Source organism: Corylus avellana, chromosome ca5, assembly GCF_901000735.1.
Source record: "Corylus avellana chromosome ca5, CavTom2PMs-1.0".
NCBI lineage: Eukaryota > Viridiplantae > Streptophyta > Magnoliopsida > Fagales > Betulaceae > Corylus > Corylus avellana.
In genome coordinates, this window is record NC_081545.1 from 15,902,700 (window position 1) to 15,923,586 (window position 20,887).

The 20,887-nt window shown below is 35.7% G+C and overlaps 2 protein-coding genes and 1 pseudogene across 2 annotated transcripts; all 3 read right to left on the bottom strand.

Annotated features, from left to right (window-relative positions):
- Positions 1-570: 570 nt before the first annotated feature.
- On the bottom strand, positions 571-7,128 carry LOC132181852 (disease resistance protein At4g27190-like; annotated as a pseudogene).
- A 6,160-nt stretch (positions 7,129-13,288) lies between these two features.
- On the bottom strand, positions 13,289-14,923 carry LOC132181853 (probable LRR receptor-like serine/threonine-protein kinase At1g53440). The gene is made up of 2 exons (XM_059595083.1): positions 14,672-14,923; positions 13,289-13,717 (listed from the first exon to the last, which is right to left on the bottom strand). The coding sequence occupies exons 1-2, from the start codon at positions 14,921-14,923 to the stop codon at positions 13,289-13,291; spliced, it is 681 nt and encodes a 226-aa protein (XP_059451066.1).
- A 2,121-nt stretch (positions 14,924-17,044) lies between these two features.
- LOC132181854 (probable LRR receptor-like serine/threonine-protein kinase At1g53430) lies at positions 17,045-18,504 on the bottom strand. Its single transcript, XM_059595084.1, has 5 exons — positions 18,457-18,504; positions 17,976-18,172; positions 17,636-17,831; positions 17,433-17,567; positions 17,045-17,067 (listed from the first exon to the last, which is right to left on the bottom strand). The coding sequence occupies exons 2-5, from the start codon at positions 18,036-18,038 to the stop codon at positions 17,045-17,047; spliced, it is 417 nt and encodes a 138-aa protein (XP_059451067.1). The 5' UTR covers positions 18,039-18,172; positions 18,457-18,504.
- Between the last annotated feature and the right edge of the window lie 2,383 nt (positions 18,505-20,887).

Genomic DNA, 20,887 nt, shown 5'->3' on the forward strand with positions numbered 1-20,887 from the left:
AGTTTGAAAAATGGAGAAAGAGAAGGAAAAAAAGTTTGAAAAATGGGGGAAAAAAAAAAAAAAAAAAAAGGTGGTGTCCATGTACTGGTCTAGTTTGTTGGTCCGCTAAGGCCAATTATTGCACAATGTTGTGTCATGAATGAGAGTGTGGTGAGTGAGAGAGACGAAGAGATAAAAATAAAAAATAAAAAATAAAAAAAAAGTAAAGAAGTGGGGTGGGGCTGCGAAGAAAATGAGGAAAGGAGAAGAAATAAGCATTATAAGATTAATTGCTATTAGCACAAAAATAAAATCAAAGCAAAAAAAAACTATACTAACAAAAAAATAAAATCCTCTATTAAATATTTATACAAATTACACAAATATAAAGATAAAAAAATAAAATAAAATTACAAAGAAAAAAAAATTAAAGCAAACAACAACAAAATAAAAACAAAAATTACTAGGGATCAAGTAGGTGGAGGATGAGGTGATTGGAGGCTCAGGGCCTTATATATATTACAGACCAAATGTTCATTGATACGAAAAAAGAAAAGAGCTGTTCCATAGCGGATGTGCTGCTCCAAGAGACTACTTCTGCAAAGAGAAAACTTAGTATGAACAGAATTATAGATATTTCAGATTGACGAGTTATCAAATGGAATATTTATTTCAAATGAGGTACCTGGCTAGAGCTTGGGCGGAAAGATGCACGACACTCCTGTACATTGACCCGGAGCTTTTCTTGCTGTTGTTGGAGACGGGCGGTAGTCTTCTCCATTTCTACCACCTTTACTCCCAGGTCCTTTCTGTATGACACCACCCGTTTTTCCAACTCATTATTTTCCTGCTTCAAATCCACGTGTTTTTGTTTGTAGTATTTGAGTAGTCGATGTAAAACCCCAACCTGATTCCTTAAGATCTTCATCTCCTCATTTTTGACACTTAGACGCCGTGCCATGTTAGAAACTGAAGCAGACCTTGGATATTGAACGCCAATGAATTATTAATAGCGTTAGCATCAGACCTATTAGCCAACAATCTGTGATCCCGTGGAGTTATGAGGCTTATGGCCACCGCCATAGCAGTCGAATCATGCAACATAACAGAATCATGAATGGTAATAGGATGATTGTCAAAGACAAAAGTTGGCTGCCATACGTCAGGGTGATCAACGGGTGTGTTAGGGTGTGCAGCAGGCACTTCAGGCTGAACAAGAAGCAAGTCAGGTTGTACATTAGGCATAACAATGGGTTGTGCTACAAGAGCACCATTTAAGTCAATGTTGTTAACGGATGATGATGATGTTGCCATGTTTAGGAGAGTAAGGAAAATATTTGAGAATAAGAAGAATTTGGGAGAGATGAAATTTTGGGAAGAATGTGCAGGGAGAATAGATGTCAGAAAACTTAGAGTTGTAAGGTATGGCAGTGCTTCAGGAAGAAGCAAGATTGTGTGTGTGTGTTTTTTTTTTTTTTAAAAAAAAATTAACCTGAGGTAATTCGACAGTAAAAGAGCATACGGCAGACGACCTCGGGCGACGAAGGATTTTTTTGTCAGAAAGATCCCGTTGATTTTGGATCATGTCTCCCGTCATAAATTTGACCAAAATTTGTCTCCAGAATCCTTCCTATAAAATTCAGGTCCCTTCTAAGTTAAAACACAATTCTTCTGATCAAAGTTTTCACCTATAATCTTCCTATAATATTTTCTCATGTACTGAAACTCAAATTTTCTTCGAGTTTGAGTTTCTTCTCACTTATCAAAAGAAATATGCAGCATCACAAATTGATTCATGAAACCCAACTTTCTATACTCTCATAGTAAACCATTGAAGCAAGATTATCTTTGATCATGTCCTGTATAAGCAAGATTATCCTTGATCACGCTTCTCAGGCTAAATATCTTTCTCTTCCCTTAGTGATCTTACATTACAGATGATAGAGAGCACTCGATATGTATGTCCCAAATGTCTTTGAAAGAAGTCATATACATATCATGTCTTGAAATGCTTTTCAAGCCCTTATATTTACAGCACATCAGGACTCTCTGTTCATCATCTTCTTTTTCTTGAGCTTGCAAGACCTAAGAAAGAGAATATATAATATGAGTATACATATGGACTTCCAGCTTGGAAACTTACCCAGATCCAGCTTCGCTTGCTTATCAATTTCATCCCTAGAATTCATCAAGGCACAACATGTAGTAGTCAAGAATGGATGATGATCTTACATTTTTGTAATAGATGTATTTTGATTGAGTTAGGATAATATTTACGAGTTTCTTTTGCCCATTTATGATTCGTCAAAGTATAAAGGTTGTAGTACATAAAGAATTATTTTATAAGGCTATTAGAATAACAAATTAGAGGATGATTAAATAGTGAATGATTGATTTTTAAGAAGGAAATGATGGAAGAATAAGTTAAGAATGGTATTAGAAAGATTAGATTAAGTATGATGAGTATGTGATAATAATGCTATTAATTAATTACAAATTGTTGGAGGTGTGTTTTGAGCGTCAGTGGACGTATGGCCTATGAGGATGTATGATGGTGTGTGTCGGTGTGACTACAACAGATAATTATTGAAGACAGTAAAGTGGTTAGACTAGATATATAAGTTAGTTAAGTGTGCCGTTTGTGGAAAGAAAACTACACCCCTACTGTCCCTAGCACTCTTAAGTTTAGTATAAAATAAACAGCCCCACCCTTAGAAAAATGCACTCACTTAATTATTATACTTTCACTTATTTCTTATTTTCTTTCCCCATTCATGCCAACATGTTCTCATCTTCTTCTTTTTTTTGTCTTTTTCTTTTTTCTTTTTTTTCTCCTTATTTCTTCTCTCTCCAACCCTTAGAAGGAGATCTATATATGGAAGAAAGAGATAGTGAGTGTTACTAAGAGAGATGCCGGCAGTGAGAGAAAAGATGGTATAATTATAGTTTTTCAGATTGGGTTTTCAATTTAAAAAGTGGGTTTTTTTGCCCATTTAAGATTCTTCAAGTATAAAGGTTGAAGTACAGAAAGAATTATTTTATAAGACTATTAGAATAACAAAGTAGAGGGTGATTAAATAGTGAATGATTGATTTTTAAGAAGAAAATGATGGAAGAATAAGTTAAGGGTATTAGAAAGATTAGATTAATTAAGTTTGATGAGTATATGATAATATTGCTATTAATTAATTACAAATTGTTGGAGGTGTGTTTTGAGCGTCGATAGACGTATGTATATATATATATATATCCACGGTGTTGTCGGTAGGAAGATAAGAAAGGAGAAAAGAATGAATAAAGTGGTGGTTGGGTTCTTGGGCTACTCAATTAGCATGCAGCAATAAAATTAAGAAATAAAAAGTTGAAGAAGCTCACGCAAGGCCGCCAAGGGACTCCATGATCATAAAGAAATTAAAAAAAAAATGACAACCTTGAAATCCGGATTTGCTCCTTGAGCCAAAATATTTATGCCACGCTGCCATGCTGGGGCTCTACTCGTAGGAGGTGCAGAAGTCTCTTAATTAATAACCCCGTTAGCCGACGCTCAAGTGATTTTTGGAAAAAAGTCGTAAGGCAAGGATGGTGCTTGAGAATTGCGAATGTTGTCATTTATTGTTCTTGTCTAATATGGAATCAGACGATGTTTTAAGCAACCTTTGTGCTTTTGAAGTAGTTTGGCCGATCTGATTTTCCTTTGACCTTTTCATTTTCATTTTCATTTTGGTTTTCTTTCTTTAAGGCTAGAGATGCAAAAGTCTCTGTCTTGTTAATTTTAATTTGATCCATTTAATTAAATGGGGTCATATTTTTCAATTTTAATCCTCTACTTTGTATCGAGTTTATGAGTGATGTCAAAAACCGTCAAATTGTCATCTCGAACAAGCAAAGGGGTATACAACTCTTCTAGGCATGATATGACCTAACCTATCCCAAAGAAGCTGAAAATAATTTTCCATAAAAAGTGCAAGCAATCTCAGGCGAGGATCATATTTGCAAGGAGTAAATTACATAGATATTGGCAAGCACTTCGGACTCTTCTCATCAAGATGTCTCTGCAAAGGTTCTCCACCAAGCTTGTTTTCATCAACCTGTTGCTCAAGCATATGCTTTATATAATAAGCACTTCTACACAAATTGATTAGTGCAAATAGAAAAGCTTACATATACAACAATTCTCACAAACAATATTGAACGCCTAAATTACACACAACTCTCTCATTCACTCTCCCAACTTTCCAAGGTAGTAAAATAAGGCTGCAGACTTGATTTGGTTGTGTCAGAATGCTACTCCAATGTGTCCCACCAATTTGGTTCTCCTGTTATATTTTTTATGTTTTCTGCATTTTGGACAGTAAGAGGCAGCTTCCTAAGGCAATGACAATTGAGCACATAAACATGTTCTAGAAGTGGCCATGTCTCTTCGTCTTTGCAAAGAGTCCTTAATTGGGGAAGCCACTCCAATTCGAATATCCGTAGGCTTGGAACAACAAGATCTGAAATGATATACTTCACAGAATGATAATTAAAGAGCTTACCTAAGCGGTCACAGTTTCGTACCTTGATTACTTCTAGACATGGCAGGGCGTGAATATTGAAGGAACCACAGGAAATAAGATATGTCATTTGAGAACACCGCTCCACTTCTATTAATTTAAGTTTAAGGAATCTTACCCCATGATGGCCAAGCAGTGCTGAAATGCTTTTTACTTCCTTCATGCGTTGGAGATAAAGTTCCTCTAGGTTTGGCAGTAGATCATAGTTGTGGGCAGCACATCCTTTTTGCCACACACGGCCATTACATCCCCGAATAGTAATAGATTTTAAACTAGTAAAGCAGCCAAAACTATTAATGACCAAGTCTCCTGGACAATTATATAACTCGAGAAAAATTGCATTACTCAACAATGGCCTAATCCCTCCTTCTGAATCAAGATTAAGATTGCCGATAGACACCATCCTTTTTTCATTTCTAGTTGATAAGAATGTTCTTGATAGGCGGTTGGAAAAGTTGAACTGTCTTAATCTGTTTATCCAGTAAAGATCTTTGGAGCTGAAATATGGGATTCCCTCCAATATGATGCAGAGGATAAGTAGCCACTCAAGGCATTTTAGCTCTTCAAAACATGCCATTTCCTCTTGTACATGATCTCTCTTCACATTGAAACACTAACCATTGAGTGTCATATCTAGCACCTCTAAACAAGACAACTGAGATATAATTTCAGCTTGAATGGTTTTTAGGTGGTGAGTGTAGGATATGTTCAGTTGCTTCAAGTTGCTCAAGTTTTCAATCCCTCTTGGCAATTCTCTGATATGAGTGGTAGAGAGGTCAAGCACTTGAAGTCTATTAAGCCCTTCTAGTGGTGGTAACTATTCAAGATTCAAGCAATCCCCTAAAAGAAGAGCACGAAGTTTACCAAGTTGAAGTAAAGAAAGAGGCATTGAGCCGATGCAGGTCCACTCATATTCAGGACCCTAAGTGCTTCAAATCCTTGAAGAAACCTCTCAAGAATTGTGTCAAGGGGAAGATTACGCTGTAGCAGCAAAGTGGAGATCTCTAGACATTGTACCACACAATCTGGTAGCCTTATTATCTTGTTATTCATGAACGAAACTCTTTTTGGGAGAATTTGATAACTCGACGACTGGCATCTCGTTCAAGCCAATTCCTGATTGAACAAGGGATTTACATCCATCCTCAGATGATAATGCAATCCATATAGCAACATCATGCACAACGTCATGCATCTTTACAGTGCCCTCATGGGCACCATCTTCTAACAAACAAGAATCTTTCAGATTTTCAATCAAATTAATTACTTTATTGAGTGAATCCTCATAGTTTTCTTGCTCATCTAGCAAACCTTCTACTAGTCAGCATTGTGCGAGTTCACTTATTTCAATTAAGAAGTCCTTAAAAAACTAAGAGTAATACAAGAGACAATATTTTACTTTTTTACCTTCTAAGGAGTCGCAACTCCACTTCAATGACTTATAAATGTTGTCCTCGATGTGTGGTGGACAAGACACTGATCTTTGCAATTCATTTAAGGCATGCTTCCACAGTTCAACCTTTGTCTTTTCTCTCATAGTAGCTCCCATGGTGATGAGGCCAAAGGCAATCCGCAACATTCTCTAGCAACTGCTTTTGCAAATGGTCTAATGTGTTCCAAACTGACCACTTTCCCTACATTTCAACTGAACAATCGCCAAGCTTCTTTATCATTTAAAACAACCACTTTAACTTGAACATCGGTCATCATGTGCCTACAAACATCCAAAGATCGAGCTGTCAATATGATCTTAGAACCCTTATGATCTTCATGCTATGGGACACCCAACTTGTCCAAATCATTTTCTCCCAAACATCATCTAGAATGAGCAGAAATTTTTCCTCCTTAAGTCTTTCATGAAGTCGAATAGCCAATCTCTCTGTACTTTCTTCCACTTTTGTTTCCAAATTCAATCTCTAAGCTATTTCTGTTTGGACTTCTTTCATGTCCAAATTCTGGGAAATAGTAACCATATGATGATGTCAAAAGGCTGCTTTGAAGAAATACTCTTGAGTTGATTGTTCAAGTTTCTAACCAAAGTAGTCTTGCCTACTCCTCCCATACCCCAAATACCGATACTCCGGACTTCATCATCAGACAATAAAGTCATAATTTCTGCTAACGTCTTTGATGCTGTTGATTGATCTTGAATTGTTGGTCTAGGAATGTGCTCCACTGCTCTGGGCGTTGAATGATTGACAACCACAACAGCAAAATATGAGCTCCCAGCTTTTAAGAGGACTTCAATTCTTCAGCTTTTCTACCACTTCCCTGCTTATTCTATACCATTTTCTGCAATTTAAGGACTGTCCAGAAAACTTTAGTGCTTGAATCTGATTGACTTTAAGCTGAAGCTCTTCAACCTCTTTAAGCCACTCATAACTTGAGTTCTCACTACTTTTCCTTGTTTCTCAGCTAATTCTATGTCCATTTTCACTTCATCTTTGACAGCCAAGAGGCCTTTCATCTTCTTTTCCAAAATGTCAAGGTTTGATTGGAGTTTGACATTGTCCTTGACCCCAAAATAGATGGAGCCACAAAGAACCCGGCCAGTTGCTACCACCACTCCACCAACAACCGAAGCCACCACTTCCATGACTACCGTTTTGCTATTTGAGATGCCACAAACTTAACAAATTCACAGCCCAAGAACTGCAGAAGAATATAAAGTCAGATAAAGAAAGAAAAAAATAATTAATTTTTGGAAAATATTATATTTACTCCCAAAATAAATGTACCATTTCAATTTAGTCCCTGGTATATTAATTCTCACAACTTTTTTAACAGTTTTAATTATTTTTTGAACTTCACAAAACAAATTGTCTAAACCCAAACCCATTCACTAATTTATTACCTTTTTAATTTTTTTTAATAAAATAATAAGAAAAAAAAATTAAAGAGTAGACAATTTAAACCAAAAATAAAATAAAATAAAATAAAGAGTAGACAATAGTGAGGTTACCACTCCCAATTGCCTATAAAAGTAGCCGTGAGCCGCCCCATGGGTGTAGGGGTGCGACCAAGCTACCCCAACACCCATGGGGCTCCGGCCACCCCATGGGGGGGATTGGGGGTTGGTTGGGTGCCACCCATAGGGGGTTGGAGTTAGTCAATTTCGAACGGAAAACCAACGGAATGATACTGTACATTTTCAATAAACATAAACTATTAAAACAAAAAGAAAAATATTTGAATTCTCATCCGTTTTCGCATGTTGACTTAGAGATTTATATAAAAAATTATCATTTTTTTTTTTTTTTTTAGGGGATGATCTAGCTTATGCATGTGCTGTATACCACAACACATCTCAAAAATGAAGGATGCAGATTTAACCAAAGCCCACCTCTCTTTTTGTCTTTTATTCTTAGTACTCTACGTACTCTTTCTCTACATTTTTCTTATTGCCTAAACCCACATATAATAACGCATTCAAATCATTAAAGCCTCAAAGGGTAGCCATAAATACTGTAATGATGCAGAAGCTGAGTCTGAAAGACAAGTCGGTAAAAAAGAAAAAGAAGAAGAAGAAGCCGTGTCGTTGTTGTTGTAGCAGTAATTGTTGTTGTTGTTGTTGTTCATTGTAGAGGAGCAAGAATGATTTATTGTTATGACAAGAAATCAAGGAAATCTTTCTTTTAATTTTAATTAAAAATTGGTGAACTTTTCTTGTTTGGAAGTGAAGGAGAAGGAGAAACATGAACAAGGATCCGACTTCCTTCACCAGAGGCATTTTTAGACTGAGCTTCTGCATCAATCTATAGGTCACTATTTATGGCTACAAAATTAGAGAATTATGGTTAAAGAGTTTGACCCATTTAGTTAAATTAGTTATATTGTAATTGATCGATATCAGTGGCAAAACCAAGATTTTGGTTCAGAGGGGTTGATAGAGTTTTCCTTCAAACTAGGTTGGAAGAACTTCTTCTAACTCAATCTATAAAAATGACATGTGTCATTTGAAAATGTGAGATGCACATGTTTTTCTTTTTTTATAATAGGGACAAAGTTGAAATAAATAATATTAAAAATTCTTGTGCATTTCACATGTTATTAAAAAAATGGATACATGTCATTTTTATAGACTGGGTTGAAGGAAGTTCCTCCAACCTAGTTTGAAGGAAAACTTTGTCGTAAAAATATTAAAAAATATAGTTAACAAAATAAATAAATAAATAATTATTGTTTAAAACATATAAATGTAAATTATAATTTATTTTTGCTCTTTATATTCATAAACAATTAATCTATTTTGACCAATTTAAATATAAAAATGCACATAGACATTTTGTTATTTAATAATAAATTAGTGTAAAACATTGATTACATACTTCTAAGAAAAAATAATTAAACATTTTATTTGAATTGTTTAATGGCTTGAAGAAGAAAAATTTGGCTGATTGAATTTGCAAATCACAAATTTGAAATCGCCAAATCGCAACACAGTTTATGAGTTTAGGTTTTATTTTATATATATTTAATATGTGTCGATTGTTAACATGTTAAACTCAACTCAACTATTAAGGTATAATTTCCTTTTCTCCTTTCCCATAAAAAAATAAATAAATAAATAAAAAAAAATAAAAAATTGGGGTTGCCCCCTCTCAAAGCCTCGTAGCTCTGCTAGTGATCTATATAGTCTTAATTATATACATGTCGTCTTGATACAATTTGAACCCGACACGCGTATGTGAATTATCACGTGCGTTTAATTACTCCTCCCAAAACAAAAAGAAAAGAGGTGGGATTTAGTTTAATCTGGACCTTGATTTTTTCACAAGTGATAAGATATGTACAATTGTATTAACTGTGGAAGAAGAGGGAATTAGGATCTTCTCCAGTTCATTTGAACTGGATAATATAGAAAAAAATATAAAATGGCCCCTCAAACTACCAGCTATTTGCAAATTAGCCATTTAATGTTCAAAATGTAATAAAGTAGCACCCCAAACTACCAGTCAGTTGTAATTTGGCCACTCTGACTCAGTTAGTCAGCACCGTAAAATGGATGAAAAATACAAAACAACGTTGTTTTGTTGAGGTTAAGTTACTAAAATGCCTTTTTTAGGGAAAAAAAAAATCAATTTAAAAAAAGCCCACAAACGTTGTGTTGCTTGAAAAAAAAATCCAGTCCAGCAGCTTCTTCACTTCATCTTCTTCGTTAGTTCACCCTTCTAGTTCGCATAGGTGCGAGAAAGGAGTGCACAAAATTGGAGAACCATAAATGAGTTTTGTCCTATTGTGATTTTCATGGTCGCTTTCATCTTCTTCTGAAATGGGGGGTTCACACATCGCCTTCTTTTCATATCTAAACCCAAATGCAGAACCCATCATACTGTGATTTTCATGGTGGGTTTCTTCTGCAATGGGGTTTCGTCTTCTTTTGCAAAATTTGACTGCGATTTGTCCGAACTTCTCTCATGTAGTAGTTGATCCAAACTTCTCTCGTCCGAAACCCCACCTCAAATTTCTCAAGTTGATAGTTGTTTTGATTTGCTTGTATGAAAGAGGATTTAGTGGTGTGATTTTTGCTGGTTTGATTTATTGGAGAGGATTTGTGTGAATGAAGATTTGCTGGAATGATTTTTGTGGGGCATACCTGAAGAAATTAATAACAAAATGGGAAAATAAAACACAAATTTTTTTTTTTTTTTCTTCAAAAAGGGCATTTTAGTAACTTAATCTCAACAAAACGACGGCGTTTTGCATTTTCCATCCATTTTGACGGTGCTGACTAACAGAGTGGCTAAATTGTAACTGACTGGTAGTTTGGAGGGCTACTTTATTACATTTTGAATATTGGAGAGTTAAATTACAAATGACCGGTAGTTTGAGAGGCCATTTTATATTTTTTCTAGATATTATCCAATTTAAATGAACTGGAGATGATCGTGTTGGGCTTAGCAAATAAATGCTCATAAATGATGCAAGGATCTTGAGAAGATGTGGGGGCTACATGATCTTTGCTTTCATTAAACTAAAGACTATATAAGATCCAAAATATTCATTTATTTTTCTCTTTTTTCTAAGCAACCAAATACAATATCTGAATAAGAACAAAACCCAAATCAAGGAAAACTTGAAAACAATCACAAAAAGATCTTAAAAAATATCAAGGTGCCGATCCAGTACTTCTTGATGATATCAGGGGGGACTGGTGGAGCGGATCGGCTGCAATAGTAGGCTAGTGGATTGGAAGAGATGGATGCAGAAGAGAGAAAGTGAGAAACCCTAAAGAAAATGATGGGTTATACGTTGCATGCGGATGAGGACATTACCCTTTTTTGTTTTTGTTTTCCTAATTGGATGAGGACATTACTTAAATGGCTTAACTTGGCTTTGCAACCTCAATCTAATCTTATGGTCTTCTTTTCCATTTGAAAAAGGACAAAAATTTCTTTAAATCTAGTTTAACAAGAGTTTGTTTGGAATTGCATTTGAAAAATACAGCTTTTAAGTCAAAAAACATTTTTTGACAAAAGCTTCATTTTTAAGTTACTGCCAAAAGTGCGTTTTGACTATTTTTAGGCTTTTTAGATCATTAAAAGTGATTTCAATATTTTTTACTAAATGAGTATGTTTTTTTTTTCAAACAGACTTTTTGAGTATTAAATACACTTTTAGGCCCTTAAACCCACATCCAAACATGTCCTAAGTGTTAATTGTCATCTCTCACATGTTTTCTTTAGTATTTTTAACAGCTATTTATTGTCATTTCACTAACCTAGGAACCCAAACATTGATTTTTTAGAAACCCAAACGTATTGAATGACACTTGTCATTTATTAGAATAGGTCGAAGGAAATTTCCTCCAAACCATTTTAGAGGAATTTTGTGTGCAAAAAGAAATGATATTTGGTAAACTCTCATACTACTGTCATATAACTATGATAATGTGACAGTGAAAATCAGTCATTGAATCAATGCTAGCTTATAAAATGAAAAAAAATAAGTGACTGATTTTTATTACCACATGACCACCATAATTGTTTGATAATAGTATGAGAGTCTACTAAATATCACTTATCTTTTCATTTGGCTAAAGACAGAAAATAAGAACATGGAGTTTCTCACTAAGCCACGTGTCCATGCTTTTGCATGCCAAACGGTCCTCACTGCTTTGTGGCCATGCAATTTTGCAGTGTAACATTTTTTTTTTCTTTTAATATTTAAAAAGCATCTAGTATGAGAATATGTTTTTAAAAAATAGCGTGAGGTGTATTTTTTTTTTTTAAAAAAAAGTATGATTTTAAAAGTTAAATTACAATTTTACCAAATGTTTAAACGAATTTTCAAAATAGAGTTTTCAATTTGTATACTTGAAATCATAATTTTTTAAATCACACATTTTTGAAATGAATCGGCAAACTAAAAGGACCTTGCGTTGGTGTTGCCGTGGGAAAATATTATGTTTGGTATGGTTTAGATGGTTGTTGGGATTAATGGGTACTTAATTTGTGGTTTTAGGAATCTATTAATTGATTATATGAGGTTTTAATTTTTTAAGTCATGAACCAAGAGGCTGTATATTAGGCTATTAGCTGCTCAATTTTCTTACTGACTGTAAGATATGTGCGTAGTTTTTCTTATGGTGTGATAGCGGATATTTTTTATTGGAATAGTTCTATTCAGTAGATTATTGTACACTTGGATGATGTAGCAGTAAAAATTAACTCTTAGATCATTATTTCGTTTTTATTTTTTATTTTTTATTTTTTATTTTTATTTTTATGAGTGTCGATTCAATGGCCAAGTTTTAGGGTAGTTTAGGTTGTAGTGGGTCTATGTTATTTAGTAATTTAATAGAAAGAACATGAAGGATAGGTGTTTCCAGCCCTAAATGAAACTGGTTTAGTGAGATTTTCTTCCATTTTAAGTTTGGATCACATAATAAAGTTTCTAAATGTTAATTGACAAATGACATTTTTACTTGGACCTGGACAAAGGACAATTTTTAGATTTTACCAAGACTTTGGACTAGTGCTTTTCAAACAAAGGGCCTTTTTTTTTTTACCATTATAATGCGAGGTTAAATTGGACTTAAGGATGCAATAATTCGGCCATATATAAAAAAGGGGTTTGGGTTATACTCAATGAGTAAAAACATGCTTAGTGAGTTTATGAAGCATGGTTTAGTGAGTTTATGAAGCATGGTGTTTGCTGAAATTTCTAGGAGGGAAATTGTTCAACTTTGAAGGAGACCCACTACTTGACCCATCTCCACCTTTATATTTTAGGAGCACTGCAATAATGCACTCTGACCCGACCTTGATTTCTGCTTTGGTGTGAATCATTTGTGTCAATTCCTTCATACTCCTAAAGTGGAAAAGCTCACACATGATCCTGGAGACATTAATAGGAGTGAAAATGCAGTTACGATTAGTGGTTATTAACTAAAACTGCTAACCGCCTAGGCAGTTAACCGGCAGTTAACGGTTAGTGCGGTTAGCAGTAACCGCCCGCCTTTTCACCCCTACATATTAATGATTAGCCTAAAGAGTATTAAAATTTAATAAATATTCACAAGATTTATAATGCAATAAACCGGTAGGCAGAATGCCATCAATGCTACAAAATCTCATTAGAAAACAAAACTCATGTAACTTTCTCTATACGAATCTGGTAAATAGTCTAAAAGCATCTTTGCTCTATTGTTTTTCTAACAATATGAACATTTGTCAAAGAGCTCCTTCAAAAAAGAATCTAACTAGAATAAGAAAAGAATTTCATAAATCTTTGTTCTTCTCCTTATTTATCAGTTACTCTATGTTTACATCATATAGATCCTGAAGAAGCTTGCTCAATGAAGAATGGTCTCGGGTCTCATCCTTACTGTAGACAGAAATGGAGGAATCAATCCAAGGCCCAGTCATTGAAATTTCTCTCTGCATTGGACTATCTTGTGAAATTGTAGAGAATTGTGTTTGGCTGTCTTGTGATAATTTCCCAAAGGCTTTGAACATTGCATCCGGGTTTGTTTCACTGCACTTGATTATTGGAGCTTGGACTGCAATTTTTCCTTCAATCATACTTACTACGGAAGACATTGATGGTCTGAGGGTGGGAGAGGGGTTGGTGCATAAGAGAGCCAAATTGAGCATTCTCAATGCCTCTTCGGAGGAGTAGCTTGAACCAAGCTTTGGATCCACAAGCTCTAGCAGGATTCCTTGCTCTTCTAGGACATAGGCCTTCAATCACATGTAAAAGAAGCAAAGCAAAAAACAGTCATGATCTTATGTGCCAAGTTAGAGAAGATAAAACGCATGAGAGATTATATGGGTACAAAAAGCTACAAAAATTTAACACCAAATATGTCGAGAAAGGAGGTTTGAAGAGTTTGCCTGATGAGAGATCCCACATTGAAACAACAACATTAAATTTTTGTGTAAACTTCATTTTGGCAAGTTGTTTTTGTCCCACACCTCCCTACATCATCCCCCAACTAATATGTTAGTTTTGACACTCATTTGGAGAAGGTAGATTGGATATTGAATGACCCCATAGTTTAGGGTAGATAGCTGAACTCAACCATTTCATTTAGTTTCAAGAAATTTGATTGGTTATGCTTGTTATTTTCATTTCAGGTTCCTAGCACAAAGATTGACAAAACCCCTCCCAAGTTCTTCACACATTGGGATCCAGACTCTAAAATGTTTACAGTTAGTTTGTTTAATATTTGCTCAACTGCTTCCAATGTTTTTAGATGTGATTTGGCACAAAAATTGACAGTTTGATTGAACAGTCTACCTAGTCTGAGTTGTTTATAAGTCACTGGACTAAAAACCTTCTGTAACCTAGACATGTCATTTGATTGCCAGTGGGTCAACTCTTGGTCTTAATTCTCATTGTAGCTCTCTCTCTCTCAGTTTATTTTGGCACCTACTGATGCAACCAAGTAGACCAACTTACCTGTTGGCTGAATTGGGCTGGACAATCTTTTCTTTCTCTTTCATAGGCCACTTGCTAGTCTGGTTAAAATACACTGAATTTTCTTTTTTCAAGTTTTTTTGTTGGTCTGTTCTTGCTAATGGTCTGTTCTTGCTAATGGTAACTTATCTGACCCTTTTTTTTGTGTCTGTCAATGTGAAGTTGCAATTATATTTTAAAATCAAGCCACCAGAGGCAAACAAACCTCAACCTGCCCCTGCAGCTAACGGCATAGTGGCCCCTGGTGTCCCACCAAGGCCTTTGCCACCACCACCCCAAGGTCCATCCCCACCACTTCCTCCAACACAAGGAAGGCCATCTGGTGCACCTCTTGGAAATCCTCCTAGAGCCCCTCCTCCAATGCCTGCTTCATTCCCACCACCACCTCCTACAGCAAATGGCCCTAGGCCCATGTCTTTTGGTGGGACTCCACCTATCCCTCCCCCACCTCCTATTGGTAGCGGCATGATGGCGAATTTCACTCTTGGTAATAGGCCTCCAATGCCTCCCTCACATGGTTTTCAACCCCAACATATAAAAGGCCAGGGTGTTCGTCCACCGCCACCACCTTCTAGCATGGGGCAACATGTCCTCAGGCCACCCTCATCTCAGTAAGCAATTCTCTATGTAGTAGTTGCACCAGAACTGTGTTCGACTACTCTGCTTCGATATGTAGCTACGTCCAAGCTGGTACTTTGAAATGTTTATTTTGCTATGTCTTTAAAGCTTTGAGTATCTTTGAGACTGCAGAGATAATATGATTGCCCTCACATGTTTGCTATTTGTTCTCTCTCTCTCTCTCTCTCCCTCTCTCATAGAGGAAGCCAACGTTTATTGTAACTGGCTTAGGACTCACTAGCTCATAGATAAGTACCAAGTTAGCACTTATGAGTAAGTGCTTCAATATTGCTAAGGGACACCAAACTTATGCTAATGAATGGGTGGCTAGAGCTCTTTTTATTCTTGATTCTCTGGAGAAACTCTTTATATCACTGCAGGTAATGGAAGATAAATCTTACTATTTCAGACAACCAACCTTAACAATTTGTCAATCAATTCAAAGAGTTCAATAAAAGAGGAGGCTTTCATGTGAACAAGCATGTCTAAAGGAAGAAAAAAAGAAAGAAAGAAAGAAAGAAAGAAAGAAAGCTTTAAACGGACTATATGTACATTGATGTTTTGAATTATTTTAGCCACATTTATCTTTAGTTTCACTCAAAACAGAGTACAATATTTTTACTCCTGTCATGATTAATAGATAAATTGTTCAGGGCACGCTCAATAAATAACAGGATCCAGTTATAGAAGGCAGCCTGCTTTTGACATACACAACTGGCTATGTTGCTCCTCTCCTTTTGCTCATAATTAACATGTATTGGTGGGACTGTTACTGATATATGTTAGAAATATTGTGGTTATCTCCTATTAGCTGATATTATGCTTAGTGTTCACTGGTTCTACGATCGAGCGCAAGTGGAGTGCGATCGATCGCAAAATATCAAAAACCTACTGGTTCCGCGATCGAGCGCATGCCCAATGTGCGTTCGAGCGCAAAATGTCGAAAACCTACTGGTACTGCGATCGAGCGTAAGTGGAGTGCGATCGATCGCAAAAGGTCAAAAACCTACTGGTACTGTGATCGATCGCACACGATTGTGCGATCGAGCCCAGATAATTTTTTTTAAAATTTTTTTAGGACCATTAGGGTCCACTTTGTGGACGCTAATGGTTAACTATCAGCGTCCACTTTGGTTTGGACGTTGATAGTTAAATTTTTTTTTTAAAAAAATTTTTTTAGGACCATTAGGGTCCACTTTGTGGATGCTAATGGTTAACTATCAACGTCCACTTTGGTTTGGACGCTGATAGTTAATTTTTTATTTTTTATTTTTTTAGGACCATTAGGGTCCACTTTGTGGACGCTAATGGTTAACTATCTGCGTCTACTTTGGTTTGGACGCTAATAGTTAATTTTTTTTTAAAATTTTTTTTTTTTAGGACCATTAGGATCCACTTTGTGGACGCTAATGGTTAACTATTAGCGTCCACTTTGATTTGTATGCTGATAGTTAATTTTTTAAAAAAAATTTTTAAGACCATTAGGGTCCACTTTGTGGATGCTAATGGTTAACTATCAGCGTCCACTTTGAGTGGACATTAATGGTTAACTATCAGCGTCCACTTTGCCTTCCGTTTACATCAGCTTTATGGTCAAAACATTGTGACTTTTAGGGTCGACAAAGTGGATGCTAAAAGTGATCATTAGGGTTGACTTTAAGTGGACGCTGATAATCACACATTTGATCATTAGGGTCGGACGATTAGCGTCCACACCTTTAGGGTCCAAAAGTCGACGCTGTTGTCAACAGCGTCCACTTTAGGACTTTTAGTGTCCACTCGAAGTCGCCCCTAAAAACCTAAATTCTTGTAGTGATATTAGCAACCACTTAACATAGCTATAAATAATAAATGTAAGTTCAAATATAAATGAGAAACCCAGCACATTAATAGTGCACATATAATGCGTATGCCTTATGGTGCCCTTCTATTGCTAAAAGATTGGGACCATTTATTAACCAATAATACCATTAAGGAAGAAAGTATTGCAACTCTGATTTAAGAACAATGTTTCAGATAGTAAATATTAGATTTAGAATTATAAGAGAGAGAAAATTCGTGGTCAATCGGCATTGATGCAAAAGCTACACAAAGAGAGAACCACCATTATCCATCCATCTTCTCTCCCTGAGTGTTTGTGTTTGTGTGCCTGTGCGTGTGTGTGTGTGTGTGAGAGAGAGAGAGAGAGAGGGCTAATAGTTCAGCTTCTTAGTTAAAATTCTGCACATTTAACTCCTAATGACCAAACAATTCACAAAACAACTTCTTACTCTACTCCTAACTAGCAAAGATTAACCATCTATGACTGGCTATTTAGTACTTTCAATGCATATATTTTTTTTATAAGATTAATCTTACCTTTATCTTCAAGGTCTTTCCCCCCTAGGTAACCCTTCATTCGGAGAACTACCAAAATCAATGCAAGGAGCATACACGATGCAAGTACAATTCCAGCAATAGCACCAGCAGCAAGACCCTTTCTAGGGTCAAAGTCTACAATTACATGAAAAGTCAATAATAGAAAGGGTAGAGAGTCTAAATCACGAGAGAATTAAACTTACTTGGTGTCACTGCAATGGCAGATATAAGAGGCCCATAGACAGCTTTATTAGGAATGGCATTAGTTCCTTTCCCTGCCCTGTATAAATGAATCTCCAAAGTACTACCATTAACAAGAACATCGTATTCCCTATGGATGCCTATACCAACACCTCCAGCAGCCTCCACAATGTTGAAATCCTTCTCAACTAAATTCCCCTGGGAAAAAAAAAAAATCAAATAAAAAACTTCACAAGCTTAAACCAATAATTGTCATCCTTTCTCTTTTGAAGCCAAGCAAAGTTTTGAAAGGCATCATATTACAAGCTTTATCTTAATCATGAAAAGCCTCTATGAACTCACTTGAATTGAGACATCGAATATACGCTTTCCCAGGCTGCTAAATGTCTGGTCATCAGAATACATTATTTCAGCAAAATAAAGCTTTACTTTGTAACTTCCCTTTCGCAAGCAAAGGCCATAGTACTTAAGTGATTGATGGGAAAGTCGTGCCGTCTGGTAGAATTTTGGATAAGTCACATTCGGAGAAAATGTATTTTCTGTGATATAGGAAGCTTTATCGTTGCCCGTGTAAACCCCTGTACTGCTATAAGCCCATTTTTCAGAAGAAGAAATAAAGTGTGACGCTCCAAGCTTGTTTATGTCCTATTCATATCCATTCCCTTCGAATTCCATTTTATCCCCTCCATAATTAACAAACAATGCATAATCTGCAGATGTAATAGTAATTTTATCATACCATATTCCATCATTATCTCAAATAGTTTGACTCATAAGCTGCTACAGTTTATAAAAGCACAACCTAATATGTGTCTACACTTACATTTTGGTTTTTGGGAACAGGGGAGGTCCTTCTTCAAACACCTACGACTTCTGGAAGTTAAAAATTTAGGTAAAAAGTCAAATAATTTTTGTTTTTAATGCAGTTTCAACAAGCAAAATAAAGGTGTACTAAAAGCAAAGAGCTTACAGGGTTGCTCTCCGGAGATGAATAACCAGTGAAAATTCTAAAACGACTCCAAACGACACCTATTCAAATGTCTAGGTGATTCACAAATATTAAGCAGAATAAGATCTAACCTAACAATTAATAATCAACCAAATTCAGATACGTAATGAAAAACAAGAACACAGATATTTGGTTACGAAGAGGAAACCATTTAGAGAACTCTCTAAATGTAAAACCTCTCCGGGGCAGCCAAACACAGGAAATCAATCCACTATAAGAAGAATAAGGAATACAAGAAGAATTACAAAACCTTTGCAATCTACTCTTCCTTGTACACGACAAGCGACCCACTTGACTTCTACTGCAGTAGCCCTTTCCAAAACATCTGGCACAATTCTTCTATAAGATTTCCTTTCACCGGAACTCCGATTGGCTTCACGTATTTAATCTTTACTCACATAAACTAGAACAATATCTCTCTTTAAGCTCTCTGTTTTTGCTCTCAAAATACGTACGTATAATAGGCAAAACAGATTGTTTAAATAGAAAATAAACAACAAATCGGCAACCATGTCCGGACACGGATAAGTTGGTGTCCGGACATGCCTAGGGTTACATATGCGTAACCTAGTGGTGTCCGGACATCCAACTCTTGTGTCCGGACAGCCCATATAAAAAGGGCTAGCTAGAAATGGGGTCCAGACCCAGCTTCTGGCGGTCCGGACAGGCATTCTGGAAATGTTGTCCAGTTTTGATCAACAGCTCGGATCGATGGGCGTTTGTGATCCGATTGAGCTGAAAGTTTGCAGAGACGTTCATAACACATGAATCTACATTATGAACGGTGGAGATTGGATTCTGAGCATTCTATATCATTGTTTGAGCCTATGAACAGTAGCTTATGCATTTTGAAACTGAATTAAGCCAACACAAGAACTAACAAACTCCCCCTTTGGCAATTCAGTGACAAAACCAAAATGCCGAGTTAATCCCATCATCTCCCCATATTTACTCCCCCTTTTTGTCACAAAATGACAAAAGGTATTCATATTTCCTGAAACACTTCACAAAATACATCAAGGCATATGTGGAACAGGAATACAGAAATAAAACTCGTGATAAAAAAAAAAAGACGTAGAATACAAGATCATGAACACACATCACCAAAAAAAAACTCCCCCTCAACATATGACTCAATAATCAATAAGAAGCTAAAAAAAAGAAAACATGCTTCTCTCCCTCAAAAGTCAAATGAACACACATGATACACACATCAATGACTCATGTATTGCACAATGAATATCTCAAACATGCTCCAAATATGCAAAATATACATGAGACTAGAAATTGCAAGAAACTCATATTGCTTAACCCAAGTAAAGAAAAATGTTCCATTCAACCCATGCTTGTGTGGTGTGTGTGTAAGCCATCCAAAGAGAAAAGTTTTCAACTTACAAAATGAGGAGAAAGTTTCACCACCATGAGGTTTTGACAAGTATATCAAATCAAAAGTCAAATTTTATCATACTAGGGCCTAGCCACTCTCATCCTATACATTTCTCTTTGTAATACATTTTGCACAAGTTTGACACAGTGAAATAAATTCTTTTTGGAATATGATCTTTTTATTTTATTTGTTTCACTATCTTGTTTATTTTTCTCTTTGAGAAAGTGTCCTTAAACTTTTGGTGCTTATCACAAAAGAGAAAGCATGAATTTTTAAGCCCTAGGTTCAACTAGCATATGGTCAATTTGAAAATATGACTAGTCAAAAACCTCATATGGTTATATAACAGACCTCACAAATAAAGTGAAACAAAACCTCAATTTAAGCTTAAATGTGCACAAGAGATAAAGCATAGGCAAAATGTACCATATAAGCTCAGGCATTAGGTAACCACAAACAGAAGTCCATTGACACAAATTTTCATCTCATACATATTAAGAACATTCCAAGACGCAAGGAATTAAATCCATAAAAAGCAACATGAGAAATTAATGAACTATCTAGGTGCATAAGACAAAAGAAAGAAAAGAAAATAATCAAAGTAACATATTTTTGTCTTTTTGAAATTTTTCACAAAAGAAATGCACATGAACGAAAACAAATACAAAACAAACAAAAATGCAATGCATAAAGAAAAAACAACATGCTTGAGTTGAGATTACAACATGCAATACATGAATGTCCTTTCGCATTAAACTTTCATCACATCTTATAGGTCCTACTACAAAATAATGATTTGGTTTAATAACTACTTCTAGGTCTTCACAAGACATTATACATTCATGAACACTTGATTAG